The 22,421-nt window shown below is 41.9% G+C and overlaps 1 protein-coding gene and 4 non-coding genes across 5 annotated transcripts; all 5 read right to left on the minus strand.

Annotated features, from left to right (window-relative positions):
* Positions 1 to 8: 8 nt before the first annotated feature.
* WDR43 (WD repeat domain 43) lies at positions 9 to 22,338 on the minus strand. The gene is made up of 18 exons (XM_042822843.1): positions 22,112 to 22,338; positions 18,354 to 18,488; positions 17,455 to 17,576; positions 12,900 to 13,020; positions 11,593 to 11,732; positions 10,975 to 11,077; positions 9,845 to 9,909; positions 9,305 to 9,476; positions 8,784 to 8,870; positions 7,781 to 7,912; positions 7,219 to 7,356; positions 6,300 to 6,386; positions 5,710 to 5,741; positions 4,919 to 4,982; positions 3,923 to 4,036; positions 3,411 to 3,480; positions 1,288 to 1,343; positions 9 to 1,190 (listed from the first exon to the last, which is right to left on the minus strand). Exons 1-18 carry the CDS (start codon positions 22,331 to 22,333, stop codon positions 1,071 to 1,073), a joined length of 1,980 nt encoding a protein of 659 aa, XP_042678777.1. The 5' UTR covers positions 22,334 to 22,338; the 3' UTR covers positions 9 to 1,070.
* LOC122166652 lies at positions 8,334 to 8,412 on the minus strand. Its single transcript, XR_006170855.1, has one exon. It is a non-coding gene; the product is annotated as a small nucleolar RNA SNORD53/SNORD92 (small nucleolar RNA).
* LOC122166667 lies at positions 11,401 to 11,484 on the minus strand. The gene has a single exon (XR_006170859.1). It is a non-coding gene; the product is annotated as a small nucleolar RNA SNORD53/SNORD92 (small nucleolar RNA).
* Positions 12,641 to 12,724, minus strand: LOC122166673. Its single transcript, XR_006170860.1, has one exon. It is a non-coding gene; the product is annotated as a small nucleolar RNA SNORD53/SNORD92 (small nucleolar RNA).
* Positions 16,951 to 17,027, minus strand: LOC122166656. Its single transcript, XR_006170856.1, has one exon. It is a non-coding gene; the product is annotated as a small nucleolar RNA SNORD53/SNORD92 (small nucleolar RNA).
* Positions 22,339 to 22,421: the final 83 nt, after the last annotated feature.

Genomic DNA, 22,421 nt, shown 5'->3' on the forward strand with positions numbered 1-22,421 from the left:
ACAGATTATTTGGTAAAGGAGATGTATATTTATTCACTTTACAAAGAGGGCAGCATTTAGTTGCAACAGCTCCATTTATAGACAAATATATTGTACATTATAGTGGTGAATGGCTCAGACCTTTACCATGTTTTGCTCTTAAAAATGTGTTTGTACCTCTTCAGCTTCCTTTAGCTGAGCAATCAGTTGTCCTTGCTTTTGCCACTGAGGTTAAAAATTGATAATAAACAGATAGCTGTGCGCTACGTATTCACAAGTATCCACCTTCTCATTTCCCTGTGTTACTCCCCTCTCCCCACCCACCTCAGTCTATCCTCTCGGTTAGCATTAATCTTATATACAGCCTCAATTAAAATGAAATTAGGGAACAGTGATAGTTCTAATGTCTTTTTAAAGCACGAGAAAAATCATTGATTCTACATATAAAAGTCTCAAGTTCAAATTTGTTTTTTTTTAAAAAAAAGAAAAAAAAAAAGCTGTTTTTAAGCCACTTTGGCATTTAGACATTGCCAAGGCATGGCTGAACCAATGGAGGATGGGAGGAAAGAAAGGAAATCCATTGGAGAAGTTAAACGTTACAAAAATAACTTTTTTCCTTTTTTTTTTTCTTTTCCTGGAAAACAACAACAAAAAAAAAAAAGCAGCAGGATGCCCACTTGCTATTGCTAACTGAAGCATGGAAAGAAGGTATAGATCAGCTGTCTTTGATCCTTGAACATTCGAAACAAATTCAGTGTAAAGCTGAACCAAGTTTACCACACAAACAGCGGTGGCAGATTTATTTCACTTGAGATACAAATGCATGTCCACATGACAGGCATAATCTGACCATGAGAGGTGGAAGAAATGTTTCTATAGTAAGCGCAGGGAAATAGGGCAAGAGAAGGCTGGCGTGGTTAAACATTCTGGATTCAGAAATGCACAGTGCCCCACACGTGCCCCTGCACATAGGCTGCGCATAAGTCTGCACTCCCTATATGCAAATATGGCATCTTTCAGCAAGATGATCCAGAATTAGAAAGTTCTGGTGGCCCACTTCTTTAAACTGATAAGTTTATTCTTTTATGCCGTTATTCTTCTTCACTTTCGTTTTCTGGTTCCAAATCAGAATCACCATTAACTTCCTTTTCAACAGTCATGTCTTGTTCATCTGATTGCTCCTCTTTCTCTTCATCTTCATCCCAGTTTTCCTGGAGGGTTGAACAAAACAGGAATGTTTGAATCTTTGACATTAACACAACTTCTGTGACAAATGACTGGGAGAAGATTCAATCCAACTCCACTTACATCTGAGTCTTTATCCGCAATCATCTCATCATCTGAACCTTCCTCCTCTGAGGATTCTGCAAAAGAAAACAATCCCTCAGTCTGGACAACAGACTTGAATATGTTCAAACAAAACTCAACTCCACATGCTGCTAAACCTCCACTAAACTGTGCTATTTAAATTCCAAAACTCATTCCATATGAAGACTAGGTCGACCAACAAATTAGGAACTAGTCACTTTGCTATGATTATACAGTATACAGCTGTAGTAGAAACTGCAGGCCCAAATGAAGTATATATGCACACACTGCTGTGAAGTCTCACTGACTCAAACGTAGCAGCTCCTTGACTGCATCTACCTCAGCGTAAGGGCAGTTAGCACTAGAAATCCAATGTCATCAGTTAAGTACTTCAAGATCTTTCAATTAATTGATTCGTTAATTTGTGACTCAGGAATCACAGAATCACCAAGGCTGGAAAAGACCTCCTCCAAGATCATCCAGTCCAGCTGTCCACCTATCGCCAATACTTCCCACTAAACCATCGTCTCAGTACAACATGCACACATTTTTGAACACCTCCAGGGTCGGTGACTGCAACCCCTCCTTGAGCCCATTCCAGTGCCTGACAACTCTTTTAGAGAACAAATGTTTCCTAACATCCAATCTATGTCTCCCCTGGTGCAACTTGAGGCCGTTCCCTTTTGTCCTATCACTGTTACATGGGAGATGAGGCCAACCACCACTGCGCCACAACCTCCCTTCAGACAGTTGTAGAGAGCAGTTAAGATCTCCCCTGAGCCTCCTCTTCTAAATAATAATTAAATAACCCCAGATCCATCAGCCACTCCCCATAAAACTTGCGCTCCAGACCCTCCACAGCTTTGCTGCCCTTTTAACAACCTTTTCCTCTTCCACCAAGCGGGTCACTTGATCATAGGAGATGAGGTTGGTCAAGCAGGACCTGCCTTTCGTGAATCCATGCTGGCTAGGCCTGATACTCCAGATTTCCCACAGATGCCGTGTAATCTCTCTCACAACGATCTGTTCCATAACCTTCCCTAGCACTGAGGTTAGGCTGACAGGCCTGTAGCTCCCCAGAACCTCGTTACAACCACTTTTGTAGATAGGAGTCACGCTGGCAAGCCTCCAATCCTCTGGGAACTCTCCAGTTATCAGGAACGCCGAAAGATGATGGAAAGTGGCTTGGCTGTCACCTCTACTAGCTCCCTCAGCAACCTCGGGTACATCCCATCTGACCACGGACTTGTGGCAGTTCAGGTAGAGTAGTAAATCTCTTTGACTGTTTCCATCTGAATTGTGGGGGGTTTATTCTCCTCCCCATCCAAGACTTCCAGGTCAGGAGGTAGAGTTCCCTGATGAGAACTGGTCTGACTATTAAAGACAGATGCAAAGAAGGCACTGAGAACCTCAGCCTTTGTCAAATTCCCTGCCACATCAGAAAAGTATGGAGATTCTCCTTAGCCCTCCTCTTACTGTTAATACATATTTGTAAAGAAGTTTTCTGTTCTTTTTTTTTTTTTTTAACCTCAACGGCCAAGTTGAGTTCAAGTTGGGCTTTGGCCTTTCTAATGTTCTCCCTGCACACTCTAACAACTTCTTTGTACTCCCCGAGCTGGCTGTCCATTCTTCTACAGGAGGCAGATTTTCTCCTGGAGCCTCAGGAAAAGCTCCCTGGTCATCCATGCTGGTCATCTTCCCTGCTGTCTCATCTTGTGGCACAGGGGGACAGCTTGCTCCTGTGCCTTTAAGACTTCCTTCTTGAGGAGAGATCAGACTTCTGGGACCCTTTTACCCTTCAGCACTGAATCCCAAGGGAAGACCCCACCAGGGTCCTAAACAGTTCAAAGTTTGCCCTCCAGAAGTCCGAGGTTTTGCTGGCCTCCCTTCTGACTTCACCAAAAAATAGAAGGGAAGGAAACCAAAGGAGGGGAAGAAAGACAAAATGAACTGTAAGATGCCCACATGATTAATCACTCACTTGCCTGCCATACATTTCCCACAAAACCTCCCTGCTTGGAGACTGTCCACTACCAATATCGCAGTAGCAAGATGAACAGCCACCACCTGTGAGCTGTCACAGAAGTTCTGGAGTTGAGCTACATCTAGCATACAGCACTTACCATCCTCATATACCAGCTTTGCAGTCCGATTAATCTCCATCACATCCTGAACTGCTTCCGATGCTGCAACCTGAACAGAATTTGCAGATTAGCCTTACATGGAACCACATTTTCCACAAACTTCGAGTCACTATGACTCTCATCAACATAAATGAAATCTACACAGAGGTTAACATGCATTCATTTATTATTGTAGTTTAACAGCCGCATAAATAGAAAGGACAAAGTAAAATTTCAGAGGCATTTGCTTCAAAGCAGCCCAATACCTCCCATTTATTCCCATTTAAAATGCTATGAGTTAGTACACTCATCTGGCAGGACAGAATGTGCAACACTTTCTGTGAGCATGGACTGACCAGACAGTCAGCTGCAGTGCTTTGAGTATTACCACTATAGCCGTACAGCAGCTGCACTGAGTTCCTGATGACAGGTCCCATTGGATGCTCTCACAACAGAAGGCTAAGCCTGCAAATAACACTTCTACATATCCTGTGTTCTTCAGCTGAACTTACCTGGGTGACAAGAAGGAAGAGCCTTCCATGTAGACGGGAAAGCTTCTGCAGAGTTTTCACTCTGCTCTCCATTAACTGGTATAGCATTCCCAGCTGAGGAATGAGGTCTGGCAACTTACGAGAAAAAATGGATGAATTAAAACAAAGCTGTTACCCAATACATAACCTGTATCTTACTTTTGCATTTTTAAACTATCCTCACACATTTGGGACAAACAATCCTTGCTGACATCACTGTGGTCAGAAGGAATTGCTGAGGATTCACAGAAATCACCTGCAACCCAACCAGTTAATACATAGGCTTGTCTAGAACCATAACCCCTTCCACTTACACTACTTTTTCCTTCCACATTTCCTAACAGCACATTTAGGAGGGCTTCTTGGAAAGCAGTGTGAATGGAAACTGAATACATTCCAGTACACAAACCCAGTACTAGCAATGCATACAAGTTTTGACACAACTGTAACAAAAGGGAGATCCCCAGGAATATAAAAGACTAACAGTGTCACAATACGTTTGTTTGTTTTGTAAACTGAGCTAGAGTGCATTATCCAGGGAAGGCTGGATTTCCACCCAGAAGCTACTACATTGCCTGCTACTCTGCTACTCCACCAACTTTGTCATACCTTTACCCTATATATCCAGTCATACTCAGTACAGAAATTTAGTTCTGTAAGTGTTAATGACAACAGCTAGATTATGTTTGACAATTATTTGGCTCTTTCCCATGACATAACTGGTTTGGGCTTGACTTTGAGATGCTATTATTATGTTTATCTTGGTAATCCATGACAATTAGTAATAAATATCCATCAATTCAGCAAAACGGTGAAGTACAACCCTCTATACATTGGTTTGAGCATGTACCATACCATGGTATGTACTCTCATACCATGCACAGCAAGAGACACATTCCTGAAGGAAGAATATACGTACATTTAAGCACTTAAGTCTAGTTTCAGCCATATGCATTAACTTTAATGTAAAATACTTACCGTGGAAAGGTAGGATGCATGTAGAGTAAAAACAAACTTCAGCCATCGAACCATTTGTGAGGCACTGCAAATGATATCATAGATATTGAGATGCTGGCTGACAACACACATTTCACTTTCTAGTTGCTAAGCTGTTCTACAAGAAACGCTTGACTTTCATTACATAAAAAGAAAAACACAGCAGGAAATAAAATAATTTGGCTATCTAGATGAGATACCCAAGTAAGAGATACTTACTGGGAAAAGAACTGACATTTAAGAGAAAGATGAGAACTACACATGCTCAGGGATGTTTCTCATGGTTTTTCATTGGAGATTTCAATGAAGATCAAACTAATGCTACTTCTTTCTTCTTCTACAATTTTACTTTTTGTTGTTGTTGTTGTTTTTTTTTTAAATCCAGTTACAGACATCTAGTCACAGCAAAGCTATTACTGTAGCAATATAGCAGGATTGGCAGGTGCAGGAAGAGCTGTGTGTTCTTCTCAAATACAAGCTACACATCTTAAAGTGATCTGAGTTGACATACTGATCATGTCTGAGCTGTCTGCTACTTCAGATACACGCTCACTTCAAGTATCCCTTCCCCTTTTTAATTTCACTTATGTCAGCACAAAACAGCACAGTCTTAATAAAAGTTCACCTTTGCACCCACAATCAGGTTACCTCAGGATTCTATTAACATAACTGTTCATTACAATTACTATGGAAGCTTCACACGGAAGCACAGGCCATAAAACACAGAATAGACGTTTTCAGATAAGTTGAACTGTGGGCAACTTGCTTCTTACCTGTATGGGTTGCCTTGCAATCTCTTTGTAAGCTAGAGGAACAAGAACAGTAACAATTAAAAGCAAGAAATGCATAATGAGCTTAAAGCTCATCCACATGACAGCCCAATGTTTGGGTAGAAAGACTAGTGCCACAAGAATAGATTTTGAGGCCAGCAGATTAAAGTGCAAGAGAAATATAACCGTGACTAACACTGCTATTTCCCAATTTCAAATTATCAGCTACTTTAATAATATTAAATAAGTAACGTATTGTTGGTTGGTTGTATTTTTCTGCCACAGATTGAACAAGCTTTAGCTTAACCTCTTCCTTTTTTCCTGCTTACTCATTTAAGATAGCACCACATGATCTATGGCTTTTCCTAGCTTTGACAATGGCACTTTGTCCTTTGGTTAAGCTTCAGCCAGATGAGGTAAGAGTAAGACAGAAATAAACTACAAATAAGTTCAGTATTGTAAAACTACTAAATCAATATCATTTGACTTGATTTATTCATTGAAATTGAGAGACCCATCCATAATTTTCCCCAGCTAAAAGGCAAGCCAAATGTGGTTTGTATGACAGATACATGAAATGCAATCTCTCCTACCTCATGCAGCAGTGGAATGACAGCGTGTATAGGCATTCTGGCTACTGTGTTCTTTATTAAAGTTTCCTTTCTTGTGGAAAGCACTTTCTGTTAAAATGGAAAAATAAATCAGATGATCATCCAGCTTTAACACATGTGGGAACAAAAATGAAAAATTCCTGGGTTTAAACCTCTTTTTCTGCTCCGCTACCTCTATATGCTCAGATGAGGGTAACGTATAAAATAAAATTCACAATGCAAAGGAGTTCCATTTTTCAAGTCAGCTACAATTAACAGAATAAACACTTGATTAACCTGTCTAAAACAGTCAGCCATCGCCCCTAGTCCACCCATCTCATATTAGAAACAAAGTATAACAGCCATATTAACAAGAGCTTCCCTTGCTATTTTTCTATTCCCATGCTTCACTTCTGTAAATACAATGCCTTTCACCTGCACTGGTGACAAGTAATTTCTACTCAGTGACAAATCCTTAAGAGATTTCCTTTTCCTGCCCCAGAAGTATAAAATCCTCCTAATCCAAGTGCAGCCACAAGCTTTTCAGGTCAAACGGTGGTCATAGATGCATTTTTCAAACACCTACCTGGAAACTGTACCCTCTAGACTGAGCACAGATTGTTCTCTAGCTGAAACTGAAAGGGAGATGATTGCACTAGGAATATGACTTGTAAAATATCTGAACTCTCACACAACAAACTTACCATAAACAGAATTGCTACAAAGTTCATGTGATGTCTCAGAAAAAGTAGCTAGCATTAAAATACCACTACCACCATTCATAATACCTGTGCCTTATCAGCACATCAGCAAAAAGCAGCCAGGAGTAACAACAGGACCTCGACTGCTCAGCTTCCATAGCAGCTCCCCACAAATCTCAACAAATAGTTTAAACAGCGTACGGTGATCCTGCAACACTTACATTCAAGATGTCTTCATCGTTGCTTTCCAAGCCCTGAACCAAAAGCACTGCAAAGCTATCTGTTTGTGGAAGGCCACCTGGAGTTTTTACTTTGCTCACATCAATATCCAACGCCCCTAGGCGTTCCTCAATGCTGTCCTGCAGACAAAGAAATAAGAACAGTGTTTCATGGCCATTTCTTAGAAATATCAGCTGAAAGTAAAGTAGCTAATATATACCACTCCCTCCTATCCTGCTGGAAAACATCATACTGAGAGGATAGCTGGAAAAAGAGAAGATGAAGTTTTAACTAAGAAGCAGTAATGTGTTTTAGCACAGAGAGACAGGCAAGTGCGTAACAAAGTTCTGCAGTAACAGGCAGATCTGTGGGCAATGTAGTCAGGGCTTCAGTGAGAGTAAGGTTTTGACCAAAGGGAAACCCATTTCCTACAAGACAGTATGATTCACTTTGCCCTCATGCAAACAACAAAGGCAAACAACTCAATATACCTAAAGAAGCTGCAATGATCATTTATGGTTGCTTTTCAAATGACTGGTGGGTTTAAATGAGGAAGCACTTTACCTCTGTCTCTCCTGGTTTCCTTTTGCTTTTCTTTTTCTCCTTTCCTGAGGACGGAGTTTTAACAGCTGCACTGTGCCCTGGAATGCCAGGCACTAGAACTTTGGTGTCCGAGTTCACAACTGGCGTCTTTACCTGGTGGAAAGACAGAAACACATCAGAACGAATTGCTAATAACTCAATCTTCCTTCCAGTTTTAAATACTGATTTTATTTCAAGATCCTCATATATGTTAAAAGCAGCCTGCCACAACCTATTGGGAAATGCTACATGCTACTTCCAGAACACTTCTTTCATAACAGCAGTTCAGTGTCTTTTTGAAGTACCCACCCAGCCCTGTGTACATTACGGGAGCCATGCTGAGTGCCCACTAAAGTGATACAAATACATATACTGCAGTGAGCATTGCAACTTCCAGATGATGTGCGTACAAGTCATATTTCACAAATAAAAAACTGATTTCATGGTTCAAGAACTTTACTGGAGAAAAATAATAAAATTAAAATACTACTCACTTCGCTCAATACACAAATCATCACTTTTCTCTCCACAAGGCATGCTCAGACAGCCAAGAGAAATGAGTCTTCACTGGAATTCAGCAAAAAGCGAAACCAAGATGGAGATCATCACTGCATGCCAGGGAGCTCCCACATCTCTCACTGCATCTCAGCTCTGTTACCCTGCAGCTCCAGGACCGGGGAATTAGCACAAAGCTCCACCAGGCTGATGGAGCACCAGAACTGGTAGCTAACCTGAGGGTTAGAAAACCAATGCTGTCTGCTCTCTATACCAATGTTGTCAGCTGTGACACGAGCTACAGGAAGGTAACCGAGCAAAGACCTATCAGTGCACACAGCAGCCAAGGGCTGTGGGTCTCTGAAACTACACTGCAGCTCTAAGCAGGTTCATTCAGAAATCCAAATTTATTTTAGAAGACAGCAGAGAATTCTAGAATTTTCTAAGTAAATCAAGAGATGCAAGACCATTGTATTTCAAACGAGCTCACCTTTGTTACAGCATCATCTGTTTTAAGCGCCAACACTTTCTGGACGTCCCTTATCAAACATATGTGGGATTCATTGGTGTTCAAAGACTGGAAAGAGAGGAATAAAAACAGTGAACTGACAATGAATCACAGTGGTGATTCACAAAACTACTATGTTCATGAGAACAAACCAGAGGTACAAACAAGAATGAGCTCCTTATCCTCCCCTAGCGTAGCAGTTGCTCTGCACATCTGCCTTTTGTTACCAGATCCCTGTGCTCTGCAGAGAAGCTCACGCAGGCAGATTGAAAGTTTTAGAAAGTTTCATTGGCCTTATGTATTAACAGCTGAGACAGCATGAAACAGCCAGCAATAATGCCAAGTCACACTTCAGCTGAATGAGCAGAACGCACATCCCCTTTCTAAACAACACAAGGGCAGTAGTCATAACTCCCAGAGAAGGGAGAAAGAGTAAGTTCCATCTCACGCTGCAATTCCAAAAAAGAATGAAATCCAAAACCTTTCCAATATGTCTTACATACCACTTTCTCTATGATGGGCTGTAAGGTGTTTCCATACACAAGCAGCAGAGACTGTTTGTCTGTGCAAAATGCAGCTGCTAGAATAGGGACTGGTTTTGGCGTGGAGTCTCCATCATTTCCAGGCGTTGCTATCTGGATAGTACAGTTTGATGTTAAAGGTTTTTTGCAGTAGCTGAGGGGAAAGAAAAAAAAGGAAAGGAAAACAACAGCATGTTTAGGTTAAAGACTTCCATATCTTGCACAAGTATACACCCTTCATTATCAAATCCTTAAACTCTACTAGTTTACATCCTTTACAGATAGTTTAAATGAGATTAAATCAGGCAAAATCTTGGCTAAAGCAACAAAGCACAGCATAACCCCCAACAAATAAGCTCCCCTGCATTTCTTGAAGCATGTCAAATAACCCAAGACAAAGAGTCAGTTGGAATTCAATTTGTGAACAGATGAGTTCAAAGGCAGCAGCACAACAAAATGAGCTTTGCCTCCCAGTAATCCCAGACCTTGCCGTATATACTCTCAGAAGGAATACCTCCTTACCCATTTAAGATGTGTTCAAATAAATGCAACTGCCCATCTCTGCAAACAACTGCTAACTTCACAGGCTGAAAGAAGTCACAATAGAAGATTCTGATTAGACCAAACGACAGACATCCGCAGGTACGAAACATCAAGAGACATCTGCAGGTTACAATTTGACTCTACAGCAACTACATTAGAGATACAACTAAATCCATACAATTAGATCAGACACACATCTCAGGAACACTTACAGCAGTTAGAAAACAAAAACATAATTCAAATCTGTGCTTTACTGTATCAATATTGAAATATTCAAACCTAATTGGCTACTAGCAGACATGAGTATAAGCAGCAGTGTTCCAAAAATATAATACCCAAGGTGTCTAGATGCACTGAACTACACAGGCACTACACACTACATACGTTCACAGGAAAGAAACTAAAACAGAGTACAAAGTGCAGTTAAATTCCAGGTGCACATCACAGAATATTCCCAGCTCCTACACATGCAGTGAAAGGGCACAAACGGAAACGCTAGGAGTTCTAGCATGAAATACTCTTTTTATAAGGGAATCTAAAGGCAGTTGGGGAAAAAAATGTTTTAAGTAACTACAGAAATGATTTGTGAACATTTCCTATGCAGACACTTTTCATAAGACAACTATTCTGAAACTTCTTGCTGAAAGAGACTTGAGGAATGTGCTCAGCTACATAAATTCATAAAGGCTAGTTAATTCCAAACACAGTTATACTACCATAGCCATCTGAGAAAAGACAAAAAAACAGAGCCATGCTCAAATTGTATTTCAGAAAGAAATCTTCACTGGTTTTTACTATTGAAGTCTAAGAAACATTTTGATTACTAACTTGTTCCAAATAGGAAACAAATTATGTTTCTGCCATCACAAGCAAAATTTTTGAAGGAAAGATGGAATTTGCACTTGGTAGCTATGAAAATAATTGTTTCAAACTGCTAGCTACACAAATGCACCTATAATAAATATCCTCACACTACTGAACTTGCATTCAAATCTCATCTTTGCGTAACAGAAACCAAATACAAACAAATTTATTATTTTTTTTAATGCCCTAAAAGGAACTTGGTGTGAAACTGTTGGACATATCTGGTTACAAACTACTGCTCCTACCTCTTCTTTGAGTTCTGACACGGTCAGGTCAATAAACGTTGGTTCATCTGTTACCGTGAAAGACATCACAGCATTCTTTTCTTTCCTATCTGATCTGATCTGCCTGGAGACACAAACAGCACACATTATTTAACATGGCACAAACAGCATCCTCCACATCTGAAAAGCAGCACAGTGTTATAGAGCCTACAGATCATGCTCTACTATTGTCACTATCACAGTACTGCACACCTCAGCCAAAAATACTGATGTCATAATCGCAGCTTTCAGCTTTAAAAGGTGTTCAAATTTCAAATGCAAAGTAGCCACCAAGCAGAATTCAGCAAAGAAGAAAACAAACTTCACAGCAAACACAAAGAACAAGAAGCATACCACGCACTGCATTCCTAGCATATGCTGGGAAGTCAAGTGGCAGCTACTGGAAACACGCTCAGACACAGCCAAGGAAATTTAGGTCTTCATTCAACAATCAGTGAATTGAAACCACTACTTAAGAGATCATCACTGCATTTTTCCAGAGCGCCTCTTCTGCTTCATCAGAGTTCAGAACATCATTGTTCAGTCTATCCTCAGTAACAGTCGTAATCAAAGTTAAAAAATTAAGAGAAGTTCACATACCAAACACTCAGTAACCGGTCATGTATAGCCCCAGACAAGAAATAAAGTCCTGTAATTCCATCAAAGGGTTTATTTTCATTCATAGGTCTCACTGTGGTAAACATTAATGATGACACTGATGTAGCATGGCCTGTGAAATGCTAAGAGAACGGGGGTGAAATTCAATTACTGCCATCATCAGCTATATGACAAAAACTAAAACATTAGTTAAGAAAGAATGTTACGAAAGATCCAAAAATCAAAGTTAGCAAGAGTATTTCAGTGTTTTTTCTGTTTCTCTAACTGGTGATCAGATTCCTTACATTCCTACACGTCTCAAAAATGTTTCCTGACACTTCATCTACTTATCAGAATTAAAAGATTAATGGGGAATCAAAGGCAAAATTACTAAGCTCATGTGAAAGAAATCACACCTGCTTGTACTGCTGTTACTGTCAGAAAGCATGTCACACTTCACAACAAAACTAGATTTACAGTTTAATCCTCAACTTGAAGATGATCACACAGGTCTGATGACACACTAAAGCTGCTGAACAAAATGAAATAAAATAAATCAACGCTTCAATTTTTATTTTCACAGTGATTTTGGTCACTATAGGATGCAGACACACACAGTAGTTGCCATGTGCCAGCAAGCCCATAGTAACACGTGTGCACACTCAGCTGACAGCAAACACCAGAAACCCAGACTTGCTGCTTCCTATCTGCTGTCATACAGTGGAACAGGACTGCCTTTAAGGAACAGCCAAAACATGCTAAATTCCTTGTGTCTGAGCCCTGCCCAGAGAACAACATTTTTGTCCCTCTGCCTTCCAATTGCTTCCACAGCAATACTGATAACACCTGTTACACAGAGTTTAGCTAAGAGACCTGAAGGCTTTAAAGAGGTACTCAGCACAAAGGTACAGGAGCTCTCACAAAAACACATCAGCAAGAACTAATAGTGCAGTGAACCGAGCTCCCCAGTAGAAAGGCTTCAGAAAGGGACACAGTGAAAGAGAACAGCACCTATCCTTATGCTATGGGATCCAGAAAGGCTGCTGGCAGCATTCTCAGACACAGCCAAGGAATTCAACGTCCTCATTCAACTGTCAGGAAGTTGAAACCACAGTTGAAGGTATCATCACAGAAATAACTTCCAGCAGCCCCAAAGATGCCAGCTGTCTCCTTCCACCCTACCAAATTTTCAGATGTCCCATTAGGAAACACTAAATGCACAATGCCATTAATCAAGAAGAATATGTACATATACATATTCTTGTATATATATATTATTTTTTGATGTCTAGTTGCACAAAGTTACTTACTCTGTAGACTTCTTTGGTCTCCAGGTCCCACAGTTTTATAGTTCTACCGGCTGACAGCAGCATTTTTCCATCTGGACTGATGCACAAAGAGCTGACACTGCTGTTGTCACCTTTCCACTTGCTAGAATTCGGATGGAGACACAGAAAAGACATTCATTAGCATAACTTCAAAATGCATGACAACTCTGCTGGATAATCTAAGGAAAAACATACTTTAAAAAAAGGCTAAGTAGTCAAAAATTAGGTCAAAAATCATTCTGTTTCAGCTCCTCAATTTCAAATTAGTTTCCTCAAAAATAAAGAAATAATTAAGACTAGTTTTTGTTCATTTTGCTTTGCTGTTGTTTAAAAAAATACATATTTGCTTATCCTGTTCTCATTATCCCCCCCTCAAAGTTCTCTGGTACACAGCATCAGGCAAGAAGAGCCACACCGTTAAGACTTCTCTTGGAACCACAATCCACAAAGCTTCCATCAACTTATCAGAATGGACTTTGGAGTTTTAAGGCCCACCCAGTTCCTGGCACTCCTCCTAAGCCTGTCAGTGACACTGACAATAATAACCTTGGCCTCAAAGGTTTAAGAACTCCATGGTTGAAAGCACTATCTAAGAAAAAGAAAGATGCTGTCACAGAAAGCTTGTGCCTGCCTAGAAAGAGTCTGAGTATTGCATATTTCTAAGAGGACAAAATTACAAGGAAATCATTAACGCAAACCCTCTATACATAATAATCACGACCCAATCACCACGTTCTGATGGTGAACAGCCCCTTCCTACATACTTCCTGAGACCTTTCTTATGCCAAGCAGCACCTCTTCTGTCTTCTACAAGTGAGCTCATTTGCACCATCAGCTCTGCTAGATTTCGTAGAAGCTGCAAGTTTATTAGCTACAAACTTGACAAGCAGTATTATACCTTACACAGAGTATAACAAAATTCTGTATTCTCTTCCAAAGTGTAAGTCAGGACTAAGAATTTCAGATCCATATCCATTTAATGTAGCAAACCCAAGAAATTATATTCAAATGTACAACTAGATGGTCCTTAAGGTCTCTTCCAACCCAAGCCATTGCACGATTCTATAATTCCAATATCTTTTACCTCAGGCATGACTTGCAATACATGACTTCTGATGTGACTTCTGGTAAAAAGTCTGATATTACAATGTCAGCATACTTTTCATTTTTGCACTCCAACAATAATTTTTCACTGCCATTTTCAAAATTAGAGATCACAACGCCTCTAACAGGCAGTTCATTCACCAAATCTAGGAGTACTTCTTGGCATTTTCCTAAGCAATTACTGCTTTCTAACTGAAAACAAGGACTGCCACAAAGTATCCTTACAGCCAAACTTTGTGCAGCTTGTAGGTGGTGTTCTCCTCAATTCAATGGAGACGACTCACATAGGAGCAGGCATGTCCTGCTCACCAACACCTTATTGGCTTGTCTAACCACGGGACTCTTCCAGCTACAAGGACTGCTGAGGGGAGACAACATTCATCTTGCAAAGTGGGACAAGAGCAATTTTGTCCACAGGCTTGCTAACCTAGCAAAGAGGGAACTGACCTAGGATTGGTGTGAGACCAGAACAATAACCAGTCACAAAAGAAGCGGGGGTATACAGCAACGCAGAGGGAAACACCCAGGGTGAAGAGCAGTAGGAGCAGCTCTCACATTTCACGAGACAACAGCATGGCTGGAATCCATCCCAAGTGGCTGTGCATGAACACAGGCTCTATGAGACACAAACAGGATGAGCTAGATATCCATGGGGAGCTTCGTAGTTTTGATCTTACTAGAGATCATAGAGAACCAGTGGGATAGTATGCAAGACAGGAATACTGTAGTTAATGGACTTTTAGGAAGGCTGTTTAGTGAAGACATGTCAGGAAGGCGCAAGGAAGAGGTGGTTTTCTCTACACATAAAGGTGGCTTTGAGTGCATGGAGCTTTGCTTTGAAACACGCCAAGAGCCAGAGAAGAACTTACAGGTATGTATTAGAAGAGGCCAACAAGGATGATGTGCTGGGCATCTGCTACAGAGCAAGTCAAACAGCAGAATTACAACTCTGGTCTTCGTAAAAGCAGACTGCCACTTATTCAAGGAAATGATGGGCAATATTCCACTGGAGACTGCTATAAAGAGCAAAAGGTGCTCAGGAAAGCTGGTTGCTCTTCTAGGATAACCATCTTAAAGCATTAGAATGGCACACACCAACACGAAGAAAATCACCAGGTGTTGCCCTGGCATGCAGGAAAGCCAAAGTTCAGCTGAATGTTCAGAGCAGCAGGAAATATGAAGGCCAACAAAAAGGAGATCGAAAGGCACATCAGCAGCAGTAAGGTTAGGATTGAGAAATGTGTGGGCCCAGTGCTGAATGGTGTAAGGATCTGTTCAGGACACAGAAAAAGCCACACCACAGAAGAACAAGGACTGCTCTCAGGCCTCCCACATTCCCAAATCCAGCGCCAGAATCAGAGGGAGCAGAATATTATCCATAAAAAAACATAAAAAAGATAATAATAATAAAGATAGGTAAAATCAGGGATCACAACAGCAAGTTGGTCACACATGCAGCTGCTAAAATGGAATGGGATGCACCAAAAATATTTAAGTCGGTGATGCTGCAAGACCCCTCCATCATCCCTGATGAGTGCACTGCTCAGGAGAAATTTCTGTTGACTTGGAAAAACGACAAACCTATCTGCAAAAAGAATACAGGAAATGAGAGGAAATGTGTGATTATACACAGCAAATCCACCTGGTAAAGATTTCCAAATATACAAAGGTCAGAAAAGCAACTGGAAACAGCAATCACACTTAAAAAGAGAAAATCATCCCTAACCAACCTGCCTTTGATGATACACACTGTACACTATTTAAATTGAATTTAGCAGTGCTTCTGACAACATCTCACATTAGGCTATGTAATTCCAGTTTGGTTGCAAGGATACTAACTGAGTTGACTCCAAGGTAGGATAAGAACTGCGTGGAACACTGAGCTCAAACACCTGCAATCATTGCCATGAAATCCAGCTGATGGCCAGTTATTGGTGTCATTCCCCAAGGACATTCCAATTCCATTCAACCTCAGTGTTTGCTCAGGTCTTCATGAATGACCTTGAAAACATGACAGTATGCATCCACTAGCAAGTTCAGTGGCGTTAAGAAATTAGGGAGATCAGCTGATAAGTATGCTGGAGGGCAGAACTGCTCATCTCAACAAGCTGGAGAAATAGGCAGTCAAATCTCCAAGATGAAAGGATTGGGTAAAGCATCTTCATGTGTGCCAGGAAAACAAAAATAAAAATGTCATACAGGCTGGATTCAAATGGCCAGAAAACATATTAGCAACAAAGGAGGTGGGGATCCTTACAGACCACTTTAACATGAGTTAGCAGTGAGTACTTGCAGCAGTGAGGTCAACCGCACACTGAGCTCTACTAGCTAGAACATGGCCAGTAGATCAAGGAAAACGATTCCCCTTTTCTGTGCAACATCTCTGAAACTACACCTGAGCACTGCATCCTGTTTGGAGAAGCTACTGACACACTGCAGTCAATCCAATGAAGGATCACAAAGAAAGTTTGGACGCTGGAGTGTGAGGAGGAAAGGGTGATGGAAACAGGTCCCTTCACACCCAAGAAGAGAAGGCTAATGGGAGATCTTATCATCACCTCTTGCTATTTTGCATCAGGGTCTAAACATAAGGACACCTTTCCTTCCTAAGGAAATTGAGGAGGTTACTGGGAATGGTCTGTCTGCAGTGCCCAAACATCTTCAGCAAAATCTGTAAAATGGTGAAATAACACAATGGGGAAATTTTACAAAAAAAAAAAAAAAAGTAGAAGACAAGGGTCAAGGTGCCAACACATTCCAGACTTTCATTAAGTTAAGATAAACAGAATAACTAACAGAAGACTTCGTTTCCTAGAGCTTACAACGAAAGACTGACTGTACTGAAAACGAAAGCAAATACCTACCCTAGACAACTTGTTAACTCAGCACTAAGTTTTGTTTGGCTCAACACAGTTTAGATGGCAGCAGCCTGCTCAGACAGCCAAGTGGAATTGTCCCCACTGCACATCAGTAGTGAGCGAAACCATTTGGGTATCATCACAGCTAGGCCCTTGGGGCTAAGTCAGGTGTGCACAGTAGATCTAAGTGGGATGAGGTGTTCCAGCATCTGCTTTACCCACACTCCTAAGAATATTTCTAAGAACGTGGATTTTCAGTGTCTGAAAAGCAACTGGAAGCCCATATCTCACTAAGAGTTAGCATGGAGAAACTCCCATCCCTCTTAGCAGCGAAGCATTGTATTTCGTCCCTCCAATACACAGAGGAAGAAATCCAACTATAAGATTTACTCTTTTATCCCTTACTCAAACCACTCTGAATTCCTTTAAAGTAGTAATTAACTGCTAATTTAGTACAGCGAGCACAAAGCCTGCACAGCAGAGCGCAGCATTTCCAGCAGCACAGTGCTGACACCTGTAAAGGAGGAAATACACAAAAGCAAGCGACAACAAATCAGAGCAAGAGGATCACTCACCACTTTACTTTGCAGGTCTGTGTGTTCCATTCCACAATGTGTTTGTCTTCTGAACAGCTATACAAGCAGCAGTTGTCCTGATGCCACCTCACACAATTTATTCTATTGTCATGACCACCATCCTACAAAACATGAGAGGGTTACTTACGAATAAAGAGGTACTGCTACTGAATCTTCCCCACATCAACAATGAGAACAAAGTGCTCTTTCAAGAAATGAATCCAAATCACAGATACCTCAAAGGGGAGCACATAGCATGCAACTTGTTTTGTGCTTTTCACAACCAGTACACATACAGAGCTGCAAGTTAAAGATACTTCATATTTTCACCTGTGCATGTATTCATTATTGTTCTACTACTTCAGTTAACAAAAAGTTGTCCTGCACTACTGACAAACACAGCCAAAGCTGCTGAGCAGTAGCACAGTTAGCACAGGTGTCTTGATAACAGATATCTAAGTGCCTGCTTGCTGAAGTCCAATCAGGATGTACAGAGGAGTCCATCAAAGAGTACCACAGCTTAACCAAGAGCTGATGAATACTTCAATCCTGCCCTCTCCTCCTGTAGCCCTAGAGAGGCACAGGGGACGATATGCCCAGGGAGAACTTAATTGTTCACTTAGACATTTCATCATTATGAACATATTTGATGTAAAATAAATCCACACACAATGTTAGGATACTGCCAAACCAAGAGGTTCATATTGCCAACAGCAGTACCACTCAAAGATTCCCAAGAATCTAAATTATTGCAATTCTATTCATGTATGCAGTCATTAAGAAAAAAAGATCTGATTAACTAGGTCAGTTTAGTCCATTTTTAAGCAACAGAAAGAACAGCATAAGCTGACTGAAACTACCATTATTTGGCAGCAAGTGACAATGAGTGTGTAACTTACTAGCTTGCTCTGTAATTCTCCTTTTACTGTGCTGTACAACAAAATGCTACCAACTGCTGTGCCAATAGCCAGGATGTCTAACTGCTTGTCCACTCCTGTAGCTTCAGACTTCCGTTTTTTCCTCTGGGGGCCATCCTGCAAAACAGAGAATAAAAAAAAAGGAATTAATTAGTTTGACCTGTTATTCTTAAGTGCTAAAGCAGGGGGAAGAAACCTCTCCAAGTCAGATCCAGTCAGCCAGCACAAATTCTGCTAAGACACAAGATGTAGACGTGGCAATTTAGAGGTTCATCTTATACCTCCACGTTCAAGGTAGCAAAGTTGCTGAGTCTCTTGGAAATGCTCAATAGAGGCCATTTTGTTAACTTAGTGACCACACATGGAGGGAAAAACATTTGTTTTTCAGAGTTCATTTCCCAGAGGCAGAGGTAAAGATTAAACATGACCAAATTACTTCATTCCCAGAACAGAAACGTATGTTAAGTTTTATTAGGAATCATCAGTTTACCATCAGTCTTGCAATACTAAGTAACCACAATGCCTCTTAAAAAGAAAGTGCGACCACACCAGACAGAGAGAAGCAACCAGGAATTGAAACTATGTCATTTATCCTAGTCCTGGAGTCCATTACTAGGGGTCTTCCTACAGCCTATCAGGCAATTCTCAAGTCTACACCCTCCTGCTTCGCAAGGGATACCAACTACTTCGATAAAGAATTTCATCTTGCTTAACCAAAAGCATGCAAAACTTGAGTAAAAAAAAGGCAGAAGAAACAGTTGTGTTTATTGTGACTGGGTAAACCCAAGTAATTAATCAATAAAATAAAACGGCTAATTCAAGTTGGATATTAGGAAACATTTCTTGTCCAAAAGAGTGGTTAGGCACTGGCACAGTCACCATCCCTGGAGGTGTTCAAGAACCATGGAGATGTGGCACTGAGACACACAGTCAGTGGGCATGGCGGGGGTGGGCATGATGATCTTGGGGGACCTTTCCAACCTTACTGATTCTATGATTGTCATCTGTCAGATCGTATACATCATATAACGTACATAATTTCTACAGCTCCAGAGATATAATGGCTACCAGACTTTGGGGGTTTTCAGCAAATTAAAAACTTTAACAGCACAGGGTAAACAGTCTCAAAACTAGTTTGAAGTAGAGCCTTCCTTTCCTACATATTTAACATACACACTTCCCCACCCCCAAGGAAAATGGTTTCATTCAAAGCCAATAAATGCAAATATGCTGTATTGCTTGTTAAAAACAGCAGTGGGCTCTAGAGAAAAGTAAGGACGTTGGTTTTTGCAAGGATTTGTTTAGGCTTCACCTTCCCTGGGAAAGAAAAGTGTTTACAAAAAAAGAAATGAAAACATAAGTGCTGAGAAATCACCACAGTTACAAAGCACAACTAATTAATCAACCAGGTTTTAAGATAATATAAGGAGACTCACGCACTGAATAAACTCGTTAAATTTCTGGCAGCAGTGCCAACTCAGCCACCTCAAAGCAGTTGTTAGAAATGCAAAGACAGGGACCACATTGCCACTGGAGACGTAAGCACAGCTTATATGTTTCCAGAGACTTTTCAAAATCTGTATATCTAGTTCTATTAATTATCGCTCCCAATCAATACTGGGAACCAAAACCACAATTAAGAGCAGATTTTGTTCTTGTCCCCTGAATAAAGCTTTAATTAAAGCTCATTCAATCTCCATATGGTTCATTATGACTGATTTCCCTTAAAGCAAACCAAAGGCATCACTGAGCATCACAGGGTCCCGCTGAGGTCCGCAGCACTACCAGTGTTATGAAGAAAGTAGGGGTACTGAAGTTTTCTCCAATTACTTTTCTTACACCCATTTCTTTAGTGAACAGCCTTCATCAGCACTATTCATGGGGTGTTCTGTCTCGAAAGAAGCATCGATGAAAAATTCAGACCTATTCATGCTGGAAGGGACTCCAAAGAAGCACCTAGCTCTCATGGAGAGGATAGAGCAGCTGAAGTGTATCAAGCATCAGCTTCTTTTGAACATTTTCAGATTTATGGAAACTCAAACTTACTTTAAAATACTCAAAAAGCTTAGCTTTAACTAGCAGAGATACTTAGAAAAAGTCATTTGCAAATGAGAATTTCCTTAACATTCTTTCTTGTGTAGGGCAGCTGCTGAGAACGAGACTTTTCTTCTAATTAACAGAAATCTCATTTCTCTTGCTAACATGTTAAGTAAAGCTCTTAAAACCCTGAAGAGCCTTAAGAGCTGAAGATGACAGAACAGCTGCAACTTACTAGGAAGGAGATGGAAGAAACTACTTTGAAAGTCAGTGGTCCATATGCTCTTGCAAAAGACACCACTTGTTGGGAAGGGAGGTGGTGAACAGGACAAGCAGGAAGCACTAACGCTGCAAAAGCACGTGTGCAGAGAGCATGCCAATAAGTCACCACTGCATCAGCAATTCCAGGGCCTGGAGTTCAACTCTGCGCTCCTCATGCTCCCCTCTAAACACCTAGCCTTCATTAACACAGAAGCAGTCCAAAGCGCAGTCGAGGTGTAACCTGACAAAACACCAGGCGCCTACTGTCATGGTTTTACTCCTGCACACCAGGTACTACTGCTACCTGGAGACATCGCATTTCAGCAAAAAAGAATAAGAACTAAACAATGCCATAGGAAAAAAACAGAGGAAGCCAAAGCTTGCCTGATGAAATCCTTTTTGCATACAACCCTAAAAACAGCTATGTTGGAGCATCTGTAGTCTTTAGGGGTGGCTGTCTAAAATGGCCCTAATGTTTAAGCACCACTCAAAACCTCCTGTGCTTGACCTAAGGCAGCACGGTACGTCAAGCTTTGAAGCTGCACTGCACACAGCAGAGGTGAGCATCAGTTTCAGTTTCTGTTAACCTGTTCAGCCTTCCCATTAATGTATGCATCTTCTTTTCTTCCAAGCTGAATTAAAAACGAGCAATGAAGAGGCCAATCTGAAATTAATTCTTCCTTCCACTTTATATAGCTCATGGATTAAGCTGCTCAAGTAACAAAAATGGGGCAACACAGCCTTCCTTTGGGTGGGTAATCTGAGTGCACAGAGCATTTCAAGATACCTGTTGCAGTATTTATAAAAAGCTTTTACCAAAACACATTTAACTCGTTGCTTCTTAGGGCAAACCGAGTGTATTGCACAAATCCATTCAAGAGAAGCATCTTGCTCAGGAAGTCGTTTGTTACAGTGAGCAAAGTAAGGACTACCTCGATATAAACGAGCCGAAAAAGTGATTTAAGGCGTGCACTACAGAGGCTTTCTGCTGGAGCGTCCCAGTGAGCTTAGCCAGAAGGCGGAGATCCCCCGAGGTGCTTGGAGCTGCTGAGCGCAGAGCACGAGGCGCGGGGTCCTGAGGAGGGGAGAGCCGGGCTGCGTGCCACATACCGGGCTACTTCAGGGCGCGCTGCTTCCACGCAGGGAACGCGAAAAGCAAACGGGTTTCGCCATCAGCACTTTGGCTGAGAACACCTTTAGTTAATTTAGAAGAGAAAATTAAAAAAAAAGAGAAGGATGCGCCGCGCTCCCCGCCACCAAGTGGGCTTTCCGTCCCGAGCAGCGGCCCCACACGTGGCGCGGGCCAGCCCGGTCCCGTTGGCGCTGCCGGGCCTCGCCGCATGGCGCCGGGAGGGCGGGGTGAAGCGGCGCGGCCGCACCTCGAGGCCGCGCGGGGTACGAGCGCTCCTCCCGCGGATCCCTTCCCCCCGATCCGCCCGTACCTTGTCGGGGGGCGGCCGTCCCCCCGGCGGGGCCCAGGCCAGGCAGGTGCAGGCGGCGCTGAGGTGCGCGGAGGGCACGTACTCGTGCTGTAGGCGGCTGCTCGCCGCGTCCCACACGCGCAGCCTCCCATCCGAGCCGGAGACTGCGAGAAAACGGCGGTCGTGAGGCGAGAAGGCCAAGGGGGGCCGTGCCGCCACCTCCCCGCCGCACGCCGCCGCCATGGCGCTCCCAGCTCAGCCCTCCGCGCCTGCGCAGCTCCGGCCGCGTGCTCGCTCCGCGCGCGTGCGCCGCGCTCCCCGTGACGCGACC

This window comes from Centrocercus urophasianus, unplaced genomic scaffold (assembly GCF_019232065.1).
Source record: "Centrocercus urophasianus isolate 14NV4802_14NV808 unplaced genomic scaffold, USGS_Curo_1.0 seq_10, whole genome shotgun sequence".
NCBI lineage: Eukaryota > Metazoa > Chordata > Aves > Galliformes > Phasianidae > Centrocercus > Centrocercus urophasianus.